Source organism: Stegastes partitus, unplaced genomic scaffold (genome assembly GCF_000690725.1).
Source record: "Stegastes partitus isolate 25-593 unplaced genomic scaffold, Stegastes_partitus-1.0.2 Scaffold282, whole genome shotgun sequence".
Classification (NCBI taxonomy): Eukaryota; Metazoa; Chordata; class Actinopteri; family Pomacentridae; genus Stegastes; species Stegastes partitus.
In genome coordinates, this window is record NW_007578013.1 from 11,810 (window position 1) to 30,990 (window position 19,181).

General features: G+C 42.9%; 1 protein-coding gene across 1 annotated transcript; it reads left to right on the forward strand.

Annotated features, from left to right (window-relative positions):
• Positions 1-1,946: 1,946 nt before the first annotated feature.
• Positions 1,947-18,791, forward strand: col9a2 (procollagen, type IX, alpha 2). The gene is made up of 32 exons (XM_008282719.1): positions 1,947-2,018; positions 3,163-3,237; positions 4,089-4,124; positions 4,217-4,279; positions 5,632-5,685; positions 6,015-6,050; positions 7,844-7,867; positions 8,011-8,064; positions 8,178-8,231; positions 9,571-9,621; positions 9,714-9,770; positions 9,865-9,918; positions 12,606-12,659; positions 12,820-12,873; positions 13,339-13,392; positions 13,534-13,587; positions 13,756-13,809; positions 13,908-13,961; positions 14,047-14,100; positions 14,775-14,819; positions 14,912-14,965; positions 15,063-15,116; positions 15,198-15,251; positions 15,338-15,409; positions 15,748-15,783; positions 15,916-15,960; positions 16,394-16,426; positions 16,571-16,717; positions 16,842-16,896; positions 17,049-17,237; positions 17,340-17,417; positions 18,586-18,791. The coding sequence occupies exons 1-32, from the start codon at positions 1,947-1,949 to the stop codon at positions 18,789-18,791; spliced, it is 2,076 nt and encodes a 691-aa protein (XP_008280941.1).
• The last annotated feature ends 390 nt before the right edge of the window (positions 18,792-19,181 follow it).

Here is a 19,181-nt window from a genome sequence, read left to right on the forward strand (position 1 = left end):
GAACTTTGCTGACATTGTCAGTTTGGAAACGCGCTTGTTGGAGAAGTAGCATCGAGGCAAACGCTTCACAGTTCACTAGAGCATAATGAATTAGAAGACCATTAACAATGCCTGCTTGTGGCCCCTGCAAAACACAGATTTGGTGTGCTCTTTTTTAGATGCTATTACGCACCAGCACCGGTTTTATAATGTGTGATCGGTCTCATTTCATGAATGTACAGCATGAATGTGATGAGCCAGAGACAGGAAAGTGCTGTTATATATGCAGTCCATTACTGACTTAACAAATTACTTGAACTGCCTTCTCTGTGGTTTTGAATTGCTTTGTGTCCTATGGTATGTCTGCAGCTTGGTTTTTATCTCCATTCAGTCCTGCAGGCTGCAGTAGAGCAAACCAGGACAAACCAACTCTGAACGGATGCTGAAGTTATTATCAAATACGTGCAAAAACCAATCCAGACTTAGTCTGTTTTTCTGCATATTTCATTTAAATTATTCTGTTTAATAACTGCTATTTCCTGTTTTTTATTTATTTATTAATTTATCTGTAGAAAGCGTCACCAGGAAAGAGTTGATATTTAATCCTTTGGACAATGTATGAAAAAGGCAATAACAATTCATTTTGATTTAGAGAGTGATAAATGCACAACTGGAAAAAAAACAAAAAAACAACACCACAGAAGCCACCACTGAGCTGATTTCCTAATTTGCTGTTTATGGCGGTGTGCTGCGATTCCCTGCAGTGTGCAATAGATCTCAATTTGCTAATAAACGCATCTCCTCTCAGCATCCTCAGCATTGTCTTTATTATCACCAAATGTAATGCCCAGTTGTTGCGGTTGGAGGCTGAAAAACTGCTCTGCAGAGCCGCATCTGTTAATGTGCATTTGCTGCCATCTAGTGGCCATAGAGGCAAATGCTTCATCTGGTGTAATGTAATCTCTGTACAATAGGGGTCACTATAAGGTCATTTTCCACATCTCCATGAGTTTTGTTTATTCGCCTTTGAAAGGCCACTTTGGATTAGTGTGGGAACTAAGCTGCTCTGTGTGAAATGACCACTAGATGTCAGTAAATGACAGTTTGCGTTGGCCTTGAAAGCATAAATAGGTGAGATGAGATCAGGGATTTTATTTGCAATCAGTAATCTATCCCTTTCTGCAAACAAAGAAGACACAATTAACACTTTTTGCTGACATAATGGATACTGCCTCCTTTCCCTGTCTGACTCAACCCCGCTGATTTATATGCTTGTCCCTTTACAGATTCCTTTCATCTATGCAGTCAAACACTGACTGGGGTAGTGTTTGGGGATATTTACACTGCCATGCAGATTATAGCCTCAGGGTATGAGGGAAGAAGAAAAAAAAACATCACCAAGACACATTTGCAGAGAGAGAGAGAGACACATGCAAATAAGGTTTGGAGTATTGTTCAAAGGCTTGTGATGAGGTGTTTTACACAGTTGGCTACTCACTCAGATTTTATTCATTGGTCCACTTCCCACAGATTTGGGAGGAGCCTGATTGGAGGTCTGTCAAAGAAGCTTGTAGAAAAAAAAAAAAAAAAATTATCTGCAGAGCATCCAATCACAGTGAGAGAAACTACCCGGATATGCATAACTTAATCCATATCAGAGGCAACAACCTGAGATGTGTTAAAAATAGAGCGTGTTCAGTGTTGATGGGTGCATAGAATATTTTTCTAGGGGCCTACAGAAGGGGCAGGACTACACCTCTCTCTCTTTCTTTCTGCCCTCCACCCTCCTCATCCTTCCATCCATCCCACCCCTCTCAGCTCCCCCATGTCCCCCCTTCTTCCCGGGACAGCTTCGCTCCACCAGTTCCGCACTGTGCCGGCCTGGAGAGGAGTAAGGGAGCGGAAAGAGGAGCCAGAAGAGAGGATTTGCTGAACCGAGGAGGAGAGACAGACGGGGGAGAGGGACCATGGCTGCTCTCTCTGCCTTGCTGAAGACCTGGGTGATACTGCAGACCTTGTGCCTGGCTCTGGCCCAAGTGGTGAGTGGACTGGAGGGGGGGGGAGGTTGAGATCTGCCCGGCTCAGGCTCAGCTCCGTTATTCGGGGGGTTCAGGGGATGAGGGTCCCCACTGAGGGCCCTCTGGATAACTTGAGGTGATGGTGTAGGTTGAAAATACTGAAGCCTGGCGACGCAGATCTCTGTGTGGTGACTACCTGGCTTGAGAGCATGAATGTAATAGAAAAGAAGTGCTTGAGATTCTTTTTTTTCTGTGTTGACGAAACAAAAAATGGACCGTCTTCTGTGGATTATCATCTTTATCGTGTATGGACTCTTAACTGGATTTTTTGAGTACCCAGGCTGCTTTTTTTTGTTTGTTTTTGCTTGTTTTGTTTTGTTTTTTATAAATGAGAGACATTTTTTTCCAGAACTATCTCGGTGCACTGACACACAAACACAAACTTTGTCCACCGAGCGTGAAAGCCCCCTCCGTTCAAACAGACACCTACATGTTACCTCTCTGGACTGGAAGAAAAGTTTTCACCCTCAAGGATTATTGTTTTTTTTTAAACACTTGAAGATTTCAAAGTTGGATTAAGACTTTTATGATGCGATGGACTCACTAAGATGATATTCAAGACGGGGATGGAGAGATAGGGGGTGAGGAGGGGGAGGTGGGGGTAAACAGTGCCAGTCTCATGATGCCTCCTCCCACATTCCTACCCAATTCTTTGTTTTTACCCCTCACATACACCAGTTTTATTGTATTTACTTTGCTCGCCGTGGTTTTGCTATGACACTTAAATACTTTATAATAAAGTCAGTGCATGTTTTGTAATCATTATTATATTTATGGCCTATTTTGTAGCCACAGAGTTTATTTATTCTATATGTGTTTATTGGGGATATCTTTATACCAAGCATGTTTCTTCATCTGTAAAATTGTATATAAATAAAGTGGACATCAAACATTATTTGAAGGAACCTGTAAAAACTAATTCACATGATAGTAATATAACTTTAAGGATTAAAGGGGCCAAATTGTAATGCCAGATTAAGATGTAAAACCAATATGGTGCTATGTTCTACACTATTACTGCTGCTATATAGAGTTTATTTTATTTCAACGCCTTTCAATAATTGTACAACTTTATTTGACATTTTCCTATTTCTGCTTGTTTCAGAGGGGTCCACCTGGACCTCAGGGCCAGCCAGGCTTACCAGGCCCCTCTGGCACTCCTGGGTCAGATGGCATTGATGTGAGTATCCACACAGGTTTGCCCAGCAGGTTTTTCCTACAAAGATCCTCATTGTGCTGGAGAAATACCAATCTCAGAGCTGCTCTGCAGTACTGGAGTCTTACCAGCAGGGAGCACCGCGTATGAAAACACGCTGCCACAAAAGAGCTCTGTTCAGTGCAGAGAGAGGGGTCTTTGAGGAGGGATCCTCAGCTCCGTCCAGAGTTTGGGTCACAGTAATGTGATACACGCCAGTTATTTTAAGGGTTAACAACAGGCAGGTTGTATAAATGTGTTGGAAATGAAGGCGGCTGGGCTGGTGGGGCAGGAAACGGTCTGGTTGTGTGTAGATAACATGCTTGGCTGCTAAATGTGAACAGGTTTTTGAAAATTGGCTTATTTTAAAAAATAAAAAAATAAAAAAAATAAAGCCCAGGATGTTGCAGGAAACTGTGTCACAAGAGTGTTTTTACACACTATACACACTACTTATTAAATCTTCCTGTGTGGATATACTTTACAGTCGACTGAATAGTTGAATATGTGCCTTTCTGCTTACACTTTGACTATAGAAACATTAAGGTTGCAATATGTATTCATGCAGAAGCACCACAAAGACGACACAACCAGCACAACTTTGTCAGTTTTTCATGTCCTGTTCTCAAAAATAATTGACTTAACTTGTACAGCCACCTAAAATTTTTCTATAATAGCACAGTGGCAGGTTGGTAAATGAGTAATGTGATACAGGCATGAACAAAATGAGCAATTCTAATGCACAGGTATAATAGGAGATGTGTCTACCCATGTCATTTGTCCCATTGCCATACTGTTGTTAGCAGAGTTAACATGTCTAATCTGTCTCTCTGCAGGGAGACAAAGGACCTCCAGGCCCCCCTGGCCCACCAGTAAGTTTGTACTTTACTGTTTGTTAAATTTCATATTGCAGCAACTTTAACATGTGATTTAGCTGCACTTCATGCTGTGTGTTTTACTGTAGGGGCTAAAGGGAGAGCCAGGAGAGGCAGGTCCTGATGGTCCACCAGGGGAGAATGGCATTGATGTAAGTAGGCTGACTGTTGTGATGGTGTGTTGTTTGAAATGATAGAAAGAGAAAATGCTTCCCGGAAGAAACATTTTAAAAAGACCTCATGTGAAAAACAAAGAACATCCAAGAGAACAACCTGATGCAAATGGTAGAACTCTCATGTTGCTGAAGGAAATACATTGTGAGCAGCAAAATGTGTCCTCAAATAATCTGTAAGAAAAACGTTTAAAAGGCGCCCTGTACCCTGACCACACACTTGATGCACTGTATTTCAAGAGTTTAGGATAATTTGTTATGCCTTTGTGCTGATTGGAGAGAGTAAATCTATTTCAAACAGCTTTGTCAGAACAATCTCATGTCCACTTATAATACAAGCTTTATCCAAAGCTTTCTGCAGTGTCACATTAGTCTTTGCAATTGAGTTTGCACAGTTGTCATGGCGATAGATGTGTTTGCACGAGAGCTTTGTACATCAGTGTATGTTGTGCTGTTATATAAGAAAAAAATCTATATTTGTGTAACACCTTGAAAGTGTGCCCAATAGGCTTTGAGGTCATATTTTTTCACTTAGCATTTACAATTTTCACACAACATATAACATGGTGTCATCATGCTAAACTCTAAAAATGTGTTTACTGTGATGATCTTTCTTATGAAAAGGCAGGAACCAAGTGTTGTTTTCAGTGCTATCTGATTGTCTTATACCAATATTACACATAAACTACCTAGCTGAATTTCATGAAACTTGTTGGAAAGGAAGAACCCATCACATTTTTGGTGCAGATCTGAATCACTTTCTTTATAGCTGAAAAATACACCAATTGCTTCTGGTGGAGGACTGCGCCCTATGACTTCCCATCTAGTTAACACCTATTGTTGTCCAACCTATTGAAATAACTCCCCTGATGAGACGACTACTTAATGTCTCTAAGCCATTATACCTCGCTGATGACAACAATTAAGTCTCCTTGTATCACAGATAGAGTGAAGATGGAAGTAAAGATTTTCTTTGAGGATTTGCATGATCATTTTTGTGTTGCAGCTTTTCTGAGGGCACTCAGTTCAAATTGCTGTTTCAGCCTTGCTCAGAGGGAAATTAAGTGTCAATGCCAAACAGTCACATGCTAACAGAAGCCACACATACACACACACTAACACACACATGCATTCCTCAGAGGTTTAGCCCGTAATCCGCCCTGGAATCTCAATCTCAGGTTTGTTTCCCCAATTACCGTGTCAACTTCGCTCAGCTGTGTGGTTGACCGTACTGTAAGGTGAATTCAAGTCACGTGTAATCTAATAGTTTCCTTTTTTTGACTGCTTGTGAACTTACCTTCCTGCTTCCATCCCTTTCTGTCTGTCTGCAGGGTTTGATCGGAGCAAAGGGTGATCGAGGTCCTATCGGGAGCCCTGGCCCAAAGGCAAGCGTCTAAACCTTCACCTAAAAAGATTATTAGAACAAACGCACCATTATACTGCTGTTGTGTGGAAAAACAAGGGTCAGTTTTAGAACAAACAAACAAAAAAATATCCCCAGGGCTTATTCCCATTATGTTGTCACAGTGATGTTGAGCAGCACACTAAAACCCTGCTGACAGGAGAATATATAAAATTATTGTTGCTCGCTCTTCATTTCAGCTGTAATGAAATTAGCAAATTTGCTAAATCCACACCCTCAGGATATCTTTCTTTATTCATTTGTGATAATTCTAACCATGATAGTTATTTGGCTGTTTTCTGTTGTATGCAGGGTCAACCAGGTCCAAGTGGTGAGCCCGGACCTCCAGTAAGTCAACTTTTATCAGCTTATTTAGTACACTGGACTGAAACTAATGCAGTCCAACACAGCAGTCCTGCTTAAAAAAAATCCTACCTTCATGAAGATTAATGTGCTGAATGTTTGCACAGTCTTGAAAGAAACAAACCCAAAAAAAACCCCCATGAAAAATTATGGCAAGTTAATACACAAGGTGATATTTATACCGCTACAAGAGGCATGCAGGCAGAGCCAAAAAAGTAATAAGGCGTGTCTCTGAGAACAGAATGAACTTTCATCAGCAATGCTTTTTTTTTCCCCCATAAATGAGAGAAAGCGATCGTATTGGAGGATGTAGTTTGTGGTGCTGTTGAACTGCATCATAGGTGCTTCTGTTATTTATTAGCCTGGTCTCACTGATATAAATGGGGTGGACGAATCTGCAGAAAAAAAATGGCCTCTTCGAGTGATAAATATATAATAAACAATATGTATTATGCATTGCGTTATTGGATTGTTACTCACGTATCAATGCATATGTAGCATTTTAGTGCTGTTTGCTGGTCCTGGTGGAACCATTTTTCAGCAACTATCATACTTTATATGAAGTTAGGTAGGATGGCTGCCCGTGTGAGTGGTCCCTGATGATTAATGGGGGAGCAAAAGAAGAAACAACAAAGTTCTGCTTCAAAAAGCTGTCATAGTTGTTTTTAGCATGTTTCTAAATAATAATTTAACCTTTTGAGGGCTGTTGAGAGGTTAAATCTTTCATAAAACAGCTCGTAATCTTTTAAAATCTGATAAGGGATTGCCACTCAAAATTTCAGGGAACCCCTTTTGTAATCTAGCAATCTATTTACTCCAGTATTTCATTAGCTTATTATGTCTTCCATTATGTCAAATGTGAAGTCAGTATCCATCTGAAATGTCGTGGAAAAGTCATCTGAAGTGGCGAAACAATACAAGCAAATAAAGCACAAGTAGAACTGTACATGCTCATCATCTAAAATTATTTATGATTAATTACATCACGTTATCTCTTAGGGCTGCTATGATACTTAAGAAATTAATTATGACTGAGTGAATTATTCATTGATTAATGCCTAGTCGGTTTTCTAACAAACATATTGTAACCCAGCTGGTCTCATAAGGCAACCTCCTGAGTCCTTTTTTTTTGTAATGCCTGAATGCCTGACCAGCTGCGCCCCCTTTTCCAGTGTACCCAGATGTGGCATATGCTTCCTCCAGCTGATATTGGCCTTATTTTCTACACACGGTCCAATTCCATACAATCATCAAACCCAACCACTGACTCCATGCACACCAGCTATGCATCATCTGCAAGCACTGCCAGCTACCACTAGGTGGTGCTCAGCGTCCATCTTTTGCACATCCTCCAATATTTTTAAGCAGACAGTCATCCAATGTCATGCTTGAACGCAACACTATTAGTTAATCCTTTATTTAGCATTAACAGGCGTCCAGTCCGGGGGCTGAGCTTGTACACCCGGCTGTCTTGCGCTGCACAGGCAGGAGATCATGCCCTGTAGGCTGTTCTCTCTCCAAGACGGCTTACTTACTTAATTACTTTGTTTATAATTAATTCCAAGCACAAGACACAGCAAACACAAACTGATTGTGTTGTGTGCCTTTGTTCCTGAGCACTATTTAACCTGCGATGACACTGTACACATGCATTACTGAATTACTGCATTTGGTATTAATTGGCTTTCTCAAACATTAATTGATACTCTGATGGATTGGTTTCACTTGTTATGCAGTAATTGAACCCCCCCATCCTCTTCTCCCTTCTGTCCACACAGGGGTCCGGTCTTCCTGGTCTGGCTGTAAGTAGCTCATTGCCATTATATATTCATGCCTTTATCGCTTCATAACTTTGCTTTGCGGCGTGGAAATAGTTTGTAGAAGCTGGGATATGCACACGTTACGTTGTCTTTTGCATTCATTTACTATGCCACCATCTGTTCAGGGCACTCCGGGGCCAATTGGTCTTCCTGGTGAAATCGGGCCAACTGGATCAAAGGTAGTAACTTCAGTTTATCATACTGCCTTCGTGACCTACAAACACACACATCCACAATCTTTAGATTTACAGCTTCTTATTCAGAGTTTCTTACCTTCTTTGTCTTCATTCAGGGTGCCATGGGACCACCTGGACCTCCAGGGCTTCCTGGACCTCCTGGCAAACCAGTAAGTGTACATCCAGGACTGGTTGGACAGGAAAACTCTTAGCTGTCATCTTTCTCTTGGATTTTTAGCAGAGATGATTTTGGAGTTAAAATGCCTTTGGGAAATCTTAAGATAAAGAAAATGAAAAGGCAGAAAACAGCTGATCCACCTTTTCTAACATTTGTGTATAGCGGATGATCAAAGCATCCTCTGTACATAGAATAAAATACAGGACAACACAAACTATTGACTGCATTTTAACACACTGTGTATGTAATCTTGTTTTTTGTCCACCTTCTCTAAATCCAGTAAGCAGGCACACAACACATTGACGGTTAGCATTAGCAACAAATCCCACTATACCAAGCTCACAACTGGATTTTTGAGTCTGATACTGACTTGATAATGAACCAACAGCAGTTTTTCTTTTTATGTGAACATATGCAATAATAACCATTTTTGATAAGGATCCATTTGATTCTTTTTATTTAAAAGTCGAAAAATTGCACGTCAGTGCTCTCTAATGGACAAACTACGCAACTCATCCCAGTTTCATTCAGCATAAATCGTGATGTGTTGCCTGGATAAAGTCAAACTTAATCCACCAAAAGGGCATCACAGAAATATTTTCAGTCTTTTCAGTAACTGGTGAGATGAGCTATGAAAACTTTAGAAATAAATAAGCTACCAGGAGCTTATTGGGTTTAGTCAAGCTTATACTTCCATCAGTCTAATTGCAGTTGACTTCCTTTCACTGAATGGGTAAAAGTAAAGCACAGAGAATCTGCTAATGCCATGTTGAACGTATGCTCTATTCAGCACACCCAGCAGCAGTTAATGTGCCTTTTTTAATGTACTGTATGGTAACAAAACACCCAGCACAGCCGGAGCTCGCTGCTGCTTGTGCAACTCCCAACAGACACTAAGTGGTGAGGTACCAAAATCAGTTTTGAGAGGTACGCTTTTATGTCTATTTTCCAGTGGTGTATGTAGTCTCCTGTGTGCGTCGCTGAGTGACTCCAAGAAGGGGGTTGGGATGGTGGGATGGTGGTGTCTTCATTGAGAGTGATGTTGCCAGCCCAGGGGAGTGTATTTGTTTAGCTTTAGTGCTGTCCTAGGGTAAATAAACCCCCATTAGATCAGTGGGCTGTCTCATCTGACTGAAGCAGGAATACATCAGCCCCTGTAAAGATACTTTACTTTCTAACGCAATCTATAAACAGAGAGAAGGAAAGATGGGGAGAGAAATAGATGAAGAGAAAAAGAGAGTGCTGGCTCAGCTCAGGGGAGAAGATGCAACTGTCTGCCAACTGTGACCCGGTGACTTTCCTCCCCCCCATATATCTATCTGTCTGTCTAGGGTCCTCCAGGCAAGTTCATTGGTGGAGAGGAGGGCAGCGCAGACTTCCAGGTAAGATCTTAGGACATCTTCTCGCTTGCAAATCTGTTTTGACGCAACGTACTTTTTCATTATTCATGTGCTTCCTTCTCTCTCTACAACAGTGTCCTCTTAACTGTCCAGCAGGACCTAAAGGCCCCCAGGGACTGCAGGGAGTCAAGGTGAGTAGCCTGGTGTGTTTGTTTCAAGGCATCAATGAATATTTTACATTGCAAAATTGTTATGACACCAGCATGACTGATTGTCGCCCTTTAGGGACACAAAGGACGCGCTGGTGTTCTCGGAGAGCCCGGTAGCATAGGAAAACTGGTGAGCGGCACAATCTCTGCACTCAAACACCTATGCATGTACATGTTGTACAGTCTTGCACATCCACCATTCAGGACCAGAAGAGGCAAGGATTAGCTCTAATGAAGCCCCCTGAGGCACATGACTGGCGCTAATCTGGCTGCGATTAGTCAGGCCTGGCCCTGGCCCTGCAGTCAGCATGCAGCAAGCCAGATGAAAGGGGTGGTGAGGAGCCAGGTACATGAATGGGAGGATGAGAGAGTCAGGGTTCACGCAGCCCTCTCACCTCGTTGTATTAAGCACAGCTAATGAGCACACAGTGGCCTCCGAGGGAGCAGCTAGCCGAGCCCCAGGAATTAGCCTCTGATCTTCCCGCACAAGGAGCCGTCTGGCGGCGCTTAGATGCTCAAAACACTCGACGCACTCAGTAACCGCTCCTCCCATGCTGACCAGTATTTTAGAAGGCCTCAAGGTTGCACTGTGGCTCTGCTCTCACTTTTTTTCTTTCTAAAGACAGTCAGCAGGAGCTATTTACCTCTCCACTTGCTGTTTGGAATAAAACACAGACACTACAGACAGAGAAAGTACTTCTTACTTGCTGTATTATTGATCACTAGGTGATGCAAAAGACGAAGAAAGAATGATCACATTCATCTGCATCTAAACTGCTGAAAAATCAAATAAATGGATGACCTAAGGCTTGACTTAATAGACTGAACAGCCTGATGCTAGTGAGAATTGTAAATGAGATCACTAAGGCTGATAAACCTGTAGGATGAGCAAAAATACCGATATTATAGGTGTATGGTGTATATATAACCTAGTGAACCCTTGCTTGCTTGCTAATGCAGAAAGTACAACAGTGGCTTTATACCACTAGGGTTCACGATGGTCTATAGGCAGTAAGCTTTGTTGTAGTTATAAGCTATTTTCTAATCAGTTGGAGTCCTCTCAGAGGACTCTATTTGCAGTAGGTCAACATTTACGTATTACGCATATGTACATTACTCCCAACCAAGAGCACTACTGCCTTGTAGAGTAGTCGATGTTCACACTGTCTGTGTGGAGACAAATTTGGAGCTGCCCTTGGACATCTCTGAAGGCCTCTGCATGGACTGCTTGGACAGATGCCGTGATTTGTTAAACAGAACATACTGCATCTTTTGCTTGCCCATGAACATGGAAAGTATAATGGTACATGTCAACAGAGGCATTTTGGAGGCTAAATTTGCACCACTACCTTGATGATTGTGCAACTAGACTGTGTCATAATAGATGACTGACAGAGGCTCTCCAACAGCAAAACCAATACAGGCCACCCTCCTATAACCATGCAAACACTGAATGCACCTGATTGGATTAACACCTCACTTAATCTGCTCTTGGATTTTAAACTGCACCAATATGGCTGCTTGTTTAGTCACTTTTGCTTACCTTGCGACAGTGATCTCCAATCCTGGTCCTCGAGGGTCACAGTCCTGCATGTTCTAGATGTTTCCCTCTTCCAACACACCTGATTCAAATGATCAGGATCGTTATCAGGCTTCTGCAGAGCTTGATGATGAGCTGATCATTTGAATCAGGTGTGTTGGAAACATCTAAAACATGCAGGACTGTGGCCCTCGAGGACCAGGATTGGAGACCCCTGCCTTAAAACAACAGATCACCAAAAGGTGTTTCTGAAAACATTTGTGGCAAGAACTAAGCCACAGCTGCTGAATCTGTCTGTTGGGTTAAAAGTTTTTTCGGGAGTTTCCAAAGGCAGCGAGTTGCACCTGAATTCTCATAAAGCAGCGTAGACCTCAACTCTATGTGAATGAGCTGTGGGACACATGATGCCCTGTCTCTTGAAATGCAACACACAACTACCAGAATGCATTGCACAGCTGCTTACATAGACATCGGATGGAAAGCATAGAAATGATGGCTCCTGTATACACATGCCATAGCACTATCCGTAACGCTGTCCATCATCTGCTTGGGCACATAATCAAGGCCTACCACTGGATTAAGCCTTTCCTGTGGTGCAAGAAGCAGGAAACATTCAAGCTAGCTTTTTTCTTGCTTACTTTTAAGGGGAGGAAGCAGGAAGTGGCTAGCCTCACAAAAACAAGTTCCATTTTTTCGGGTGTAACAAAAGGTCCTCTAACTGTCCTACTTTCCTCTACTTTCATTCTCTGTGCTGAGCTAAGGTAATTAACATCTGGGCCCAGCTTCTTATTCAACATATACATGCAAAAGTACTATAATGCATCCCATGTAGCTCTACGCAAAAAAGAAGGTCAGATTGTATTTCCCAAAAACTATTCCTTTTGATAATACAGACAATCCGTTATAACCTGAACTGCTTCAAGTACCAAGACGACCTGAGGTTGAATATTTAAGGAGGTTGGGGTAGCTTTTTCTTAAGTCTTCATTAATTTTTGACGAGCTAACTCTAGCTAGCCAATTAGCATCAGCAAGATTTCTATCAAACTTGACTCGGCAAGTAAACAGTACACAAGCATCAAAGGGCAGCTTAGACATCAAAAGCAAACCATCAAGTGGATTTTCTCTCCAGCTCAAAGTTTTCTTCGATCAAACACAAGACAAATAAACCTCCTACAAATTTGGGAACATATTTCCAATGTGCCATGAGCCGCAGGTACAGGAGAGAACCACAGATTGAGAGTTACTAATCAGCTTGCTCTGTTTCTTTTCTTCACCAGGGCACCAAGGGAGAAATAGGCATCTCTGGGGAACAAGGCATCCCAGGACCTCCGGTATACTGAGAATGAAACATTTTGTCACCAGTAGTAATTAGAGAAAAAAGTCAATATCCTGTTGTTTTGGCATATTATAATCTCAAGCTGACATTTGTAGTGATGTGTGCTGTGCTAAGTCAAAGGCCAGTCTGACCTTGTTTTTTTCCTTCCATCTAAGGGTCCAATGGGTCTAAGGGGTTATCCGGGGATGATGGGTCCCAAAGGAGAGGCAGTGAGTAACCCATTTCTTTTATCACATTTCGCTAAGAAGTTTCTTGTCTTTTCTCTCTCTGGGTATGAGGCTGTTCTCATTCTTAGATGAGCGCCGAGGAGGCGCAGCCAGACTTGCCCCCACTATACAAACATCATCCATTACCAGCAACGGGGACATATGGAAATGATGCTAACACAAATCTCTCTCCTCCTCTAATGAGTTGGGGTTGTCTGGGTCCTCGGTGCCTCCATCTGTAGTTAATGATCCGCTGTAGCCATCTGTCTTACTGTTAACATTAGCCGCGTTAGCCAAGTTAGCACCCCGGCTTAGTGCCAAAGCAAGAGTGGCTGGCTCTGTGTAGCTCCCATTAGCAAAGTGAGTTAAGCGCTAATTATCCCTTTATCACAATGAATAGTAGGTTACTGTGACTTAGCATCCTCTCTGATCTAAAGTGATTGATGGCACTTTGTTGTTTCCCCATAGGGCCCTCGTGGTTACAAGGGCATCAACGGACCTGTTGGAATTCCTGGGCCTCCTGTAAGAAAACACACACACACACACATACGCACACCAAGACACAAATACAGACTCATCTACTCAGGTACATGCACAAATCAGGTACATACACAAACCTCAAGTGCTCTAAGTCGCCTTCTGTTTTTGTTTTTTTTTTTGCAGGGTGAGGAGGGACCTCAGGGACCACCTGGAGAGGCAGGAGACAAGGGAGACAAAGTGGGTGACTCTCCTTGGGTTTTCCCTTGAAGTTTATTGTCAAAGCAGTGGCGCATGTAAAAAAAAACAAAACAAAAGGAGATGAAACATTCTTTAGAACCTGAATGGAGACAATGACCCTGATGTGCTTTGTGAATATACTGAGGCTGATTAGGTTATCTTCTGCAGGGCAGTCGAGGTATCCAGGGCCCACAGGGTGCGGTTGGCAAAAAGGGAGAGAATGTGAGTGAACGCACTTTTGTTTGTGCTCTGCACAGTGGCGGAGGTGATCAGAGAGTGTGCCAAATGAAGTCCATTCACTCATCTGCCCGCTTTTTCAGGGTCTGCCGGGTATTGATGGAAAAGATGGCACACCTGGTATTCCTGGAATCAAGGTGAGTGCCAGCCGTGATAATGAGGTATAGTTTCAATCTGAGTAAAAGATGGCAATTTATTCCTCTTCTGCTCTCTTTCATGCAGGGTGGCCCTGGGCAGGCTGGGATGCCTGGTCCTCCTGGTCCTCAGGGAGCAGCAGTGAGTGATCTTTTGGCGTATTGGGGGAGGATGTACGGTTGTCTGAGAGTTGTTCAGCGATGCCACTAAGAACACGCGCAAATAAACTTGTCAGAAATGCTTATTGTCACTCAGAACACGTAGGGGGGGGCAATCTGTTCTCCTCCTCAATTCGACAAAGCCACAACACAGACAGGGGGAAACCAGCGTGAAGCAGCCTGTAAATTTTGATATGTTTGGTTTTCTGGGCAGTCATCCAGGTTAACAGTGACCCTGTGACCCACACTGTTTTAGAATATAAACCACCTTGAAATAGCATTCTCCCTCCCACCGCAAGCGATTTATCACAATCAGGCCAGCGGATATACACAAGTGTGTGTGTGTGCGCATCATTCTGACTAAGGGGTAATGGAGCATGAGATGCACACTTTGCTGTGTGGTCACTGCGGTGACACGAACACTGCTGCAAACTCAAACACCGTAACTTAGCCTGCTTTACACCCAACTGTGATACACACACACACAAAGTCACTGTATGGCTATAGCTGCCATTCAGCCTGTTTCCATTGTTGCTATGATCCTATCAGGCATCACCATTTCGGTACACTAATATCCAGATTTAGTCCCACTTGTATTTTCAGGGATGCTCTGTTTTTAATTTACACTAATTTCAGTCTTGTTGATTCTGTCTATAGGGATTACCTGGCAGCCCAGGAGCAAAGGGGGGAGCTGGAGCTAAGGTATGTCTTTTAGCTGATATTTATTGTTAATTTAAGCATTTTTCTGGTTTTCTTTCAGTGCATACCTTTCTCATATAATCTTCTCCTTCCAGGGAGAACCTGGACCTAGGGGTCATGTTGGCATGCCTGGTGCCTCTGGACCTCTGGTAAACATGTACACAATTATATTTTTTTCCTTTTCAGGTATTACAAGCTCATATTGAGCAGTGGAGTGAAGAATTCTGTATTTTTGTTTTCACTTAGGGTGAGCCTGGTCTTCCTGGTGAGGCTGGTATGGAAGGAGTCCCTGGACCCAAGGTATAAACCCAAAATATTACATTACAACATCAAGAATTACTGCTTTAAACTATGCTTACTCACCTTAAAAGATATCTGCAGGGTGACAGAGGCCAGCGGGGAGCAGTCGGACCACAGGGAGTCGTGGGCAAGCCTGTAAGCCACATTATGTCTTTTTCAAAATACATTTTGAACCAAGTCCAGGATGTACTTTTAACACTATTTATATCATCTCCTAACAGGGAGGCAAAGGAGAAAGAGGGCCCATTGGTGTCCCCGGTGCCCAGGGTCTGAGTGGAACTAAAGGAGACAAGGTCTGCGCATTTGTGTGCCTGAAAAAATACAGATATCATTGTGTCTAAAATGCCGAGTATGCTCACACTTTATCATAATGTAGTTGCACAGATCTGCCCATTGAGGGCAGTGTTTACCCATGAATAAAATCCACAGTAAATCATTGAATGAGGCAAGCAATATAAATGATAATCTAAGTATCTTCATTTTCCTTGTTTTAGAGTTGAGAAAACATCCATCTTACTCTGTGATCTCTGGTATCACTGGCTTCAATCAATATTTAGCTCTTATTTCTGAAACATAATGTATTCTATATTTGACCACATTTGCATGTGCTTTGTCTATCTTTTTTTCTCAGGGCTTCCAAGGAAAAGTCGGGTCAAAAGGAGACTTTGTGAGTAGCGCTTTGGCTCTTTTAAACAGAATTGTCAGAAACTCTGTGTATTTCATCTCCATGCTCCCAAACACCTTCGACAGACAGCCTTCTCTCTCCTTTTCTTCATCTTTTCCTCTCTGTTGCTTTTAGGGTGACCCTGGCGTTGAGGGATTGGCTGGCGAGAAAGGTGAAAAGGTAAAAAAAATAAATAAATAAAAAAATTGCAGCACGACCTAAAGCTGTTTGGAACTTTGTGTTATGAAAAAAACACCAAAGTCTCAGAATATACAAAATAGTCGAACTTTCAGGCTTTAAATAAGAAGGTTTAAACATTTGAAGGCATGAAAGCAGAGTGAGTGATATATAGCAGGAAATGTACCAAAGTTAAAAAGAAGAAGGGGATGTCTGTTTCTGAATTTGCATACAAATCCCCATAATAATCCAGATGGCAAATAAGCTATTTACATGACAGTGAAGCAACGATGCACATTAGCTTTTTGAAGCTGCATTTTTAGACGTTCATTTACAATATTCCTTCTTGAATTATTGCTCAATAAGTGTCTCTGAGGCGCAAATGATCGACGGAAGTGATGAATGTGGAAATGACTGTCTGTCTTTGCTGTGACAGGGTTTGTCTGGCGAACCTGGGCCCAAAGGACAGGTGAGAATTGTGGATGTCTGATGACTGTCGGATTGTTTTACCCCCTTTCATTTGTTCCCTTATGCATCTCTACCAGTTTCATGCCTCTTTTTCTTTTCTTTTTTTTACTCCTCATAACATTCTTTAATCCTCTTCTCTATGCAGCAAGGAATTAGGGGTGACACTGGACACAATGGGCCTACCGGAGACCCTGGTAAACCAGGAGACCTGGGACCATCAGGGCTACCTGGTCCCAGGGGGCTTAATGGAGAGCGAGGAGTACCTGGCATGCCAGGCATTCAGGGATCACCAGTGAGCCCACTTTGCTCTTGATTGCAACATTAATATGCATGGAACATATACGGACTGATGCTGATCGATGCTTCGTCAGCTGCCATCTCTTTGCAATGCTTAGTCTCCTTCTTACACTCTCCAGGGACGTGATGCATCTGACCAGCATATTATCGAAGTGGTGCTGAAGATGTTGCAGGGTGAGTGTCTAGACTTGAATATTCACCCTTGATGTCCATAGGGGAGATTAGATTAGTTAATTTCCCGAAACTACTTTCATCTCCTGAGCAATCAGTTGCCCACCATCAAAGGTCATTTAATCAAAATGATGATGCTGTCTCTTTTGCTGCAGAGAGGCTAGCAGCAGTGGCGGTGAGCGCCAAGAGGGCTGTGCTTGGCGGTGCAGGTGTAATGGGACCTCCTGGGCCTCCCGGACCTCCAGGGGCATCTGGCCCTCAGGGTCCACATGGCTTACCTGGTGCACGTGGCATCCCTGGTATCATTGGAGCACCTGGGCAGATTGGAAACACAGGGCTTAAAGGTAGAACTAAACAGGACGGCGTAGAACGTTTTGCTTATTACCAATAGATGCTGAGAATGTAGCCTCTAAGGATACATACGATGCCTCTTTATCTTTCCGCAGGAAAGAGAGGGGCAAAGGGGGAGAGAGGAGATCCGGGTAAACCTCACCCAGGACCACCAGGACCCCCAGGAATACAAGGTAAGAACTGAAAACTTCTGTGCAGAATTTCTGTGAGGTTTATGCACTTATTTGGAATCAAAACAATCTCAGCAAGTTTCCACTGCCACCTACACCTCAAATTAATTGCAATGACATGGACAACTTTCTGTTTACTTCATTTATTAACTTTAGAAATGTTACGGTCAGTTCACAAGACCTGGCTGTGTCGAATTTCATCTTTGTCATGACTGTTGAAGCATTGTGGCTCTTTTCCAAGGTCCACCATTTGGTGTGTGTTGGGTCTATTTTTTTGCCAGGGTAGCTCTCACCTCAAGAGTAAAACCAAAAGTGAAATGCACTTGGACGTGTAAATAAGTGTCTATAAAATGCCCAGAAAATGATACGAACCACAAACTTTTGACACAATGTAGGCAACAGGCCATTGGAAAAGACATGAATGTACTGATGTCACCACCTAAGAAGGTATAAAAAGAAAACTTGAGGGTTATGTCATGTTTTCAAGAGAGGAAGAAAAAGGTTGGTGGTATGTTGACGTCACAGGATTCACAACATTTAGTGCTTCAACGTCAATGACAAGTGGTTCATTGTTGAACTGGAGAAATAAAGAAAGTTGTTATGTCCCACATACGTCATGATTTATTCACAAAGTCTGTTTGAATTGCCCTTTGTGACATTTTGCTTTTATGCAACCAACTTTTCCACCTCAGCTGAGCGTGAAAGTCTTTTTTTTTGTTGTTTGGGTGATATCTCAACTGTTTCAGTGTTGCTACTCAGGTTTTTTATGGGCCAGTTGAAAATGTGCATTAAAAAACAGGTGGATGGAAACACAGTTACTCACCACAGGTGAAGAAGAGGAAACAACTGAAGGACTTGGCATTACAGCTCTTGCCACAGGAGAGCCTGCTGAAAGGCATTTTAAAGGCATCATTAACTCTAGTCATTTAACAGATGCTCTTGAATGAGAATGTAATAGGATTGCAACAGTACACGCTAATTCGAACACTGTAAGACACACTCACACTCCCCCGTGCACACAGACACACAAATTAAATATATGCATACATACAGTGCACATGTGTAATTGAAGTCATGAATGGAGTTTCCACTGCTGACATGAAATTCAGTGCAGTTTATCATCATGAACCCTGGATATCCCTACGTGATATTGCTTATTCTCAATCTCTAGGTCCTCCTGGTGTTGATGGTGTGGCTCGGGACGGTAGGCCGGGCGAGAGAGGACCTCAGGGATCAGCCGGAGAGGCTGGTCGCCCCGGTAAGGCGGGCTCGCAAGGTCTCCCAGGCTTCTGCGAGGCGGCGATGTGTCTGGCTGCGTCAGCGTACACCTCACCGAGACTACAGGAGGCGGGAACAATCAAAGGACCCAATGTTTAGAGACCTCTTCCCGCAACACCTGGGAGAGGGGGGAGACAAGACAAGGAGAGACCACTCTTCTCAGTCGGATAACATCGAGAGCGAGAGGTGGGGGGGGGGAAGATAATCACGCGGTGACTGGATATGTAGCCCCCCCCTCCTTCCTAGAACTGACAACCTGAAGTTTTTTTACTGGTGGGGCATCATGATCTTAATCCCCCACATCACCATGACAACAGCAGCTCACAGCCACCCACATCCCTCTGAATTCTCTAGTGTTTTTGGATGATGTCAGTGTCAGTCCCATCCAAATATCCCAGCCCAGCTCTAGCAGTGAAAGAGGAACAGATTCATATTGCATCTCCTTGTCTCCCACCAACACAGTATCTGAGCTGACAGGAGCTGAAAACC

Excerpts from the sequence above, each read along its gene's own strand:
- col9a2 (XM_008282719.1), top strand. The coding sequence starts at position 1,947 with ATGGCTGCTCTCTCTGCCTTGCTGAAGACCTGGGTGATACTGCAGACC. Across the intron at positions 13,588-13,755 it reads CAGGAGACAAGGGAGACAAA|GGCAGTCGAGGTATCCAGGG; the intron begins GTGGGTGACTCT and ends TATCTTCTGCAG. Across the intron at positions 16,897-17,048 it reads GGTGCTGAAGATGTTGCAGG|AGAGGCTAGCAGCAGTGGCG; the intron begins GTGAGTGTCTAG and ends CTTTTGCTGCAG.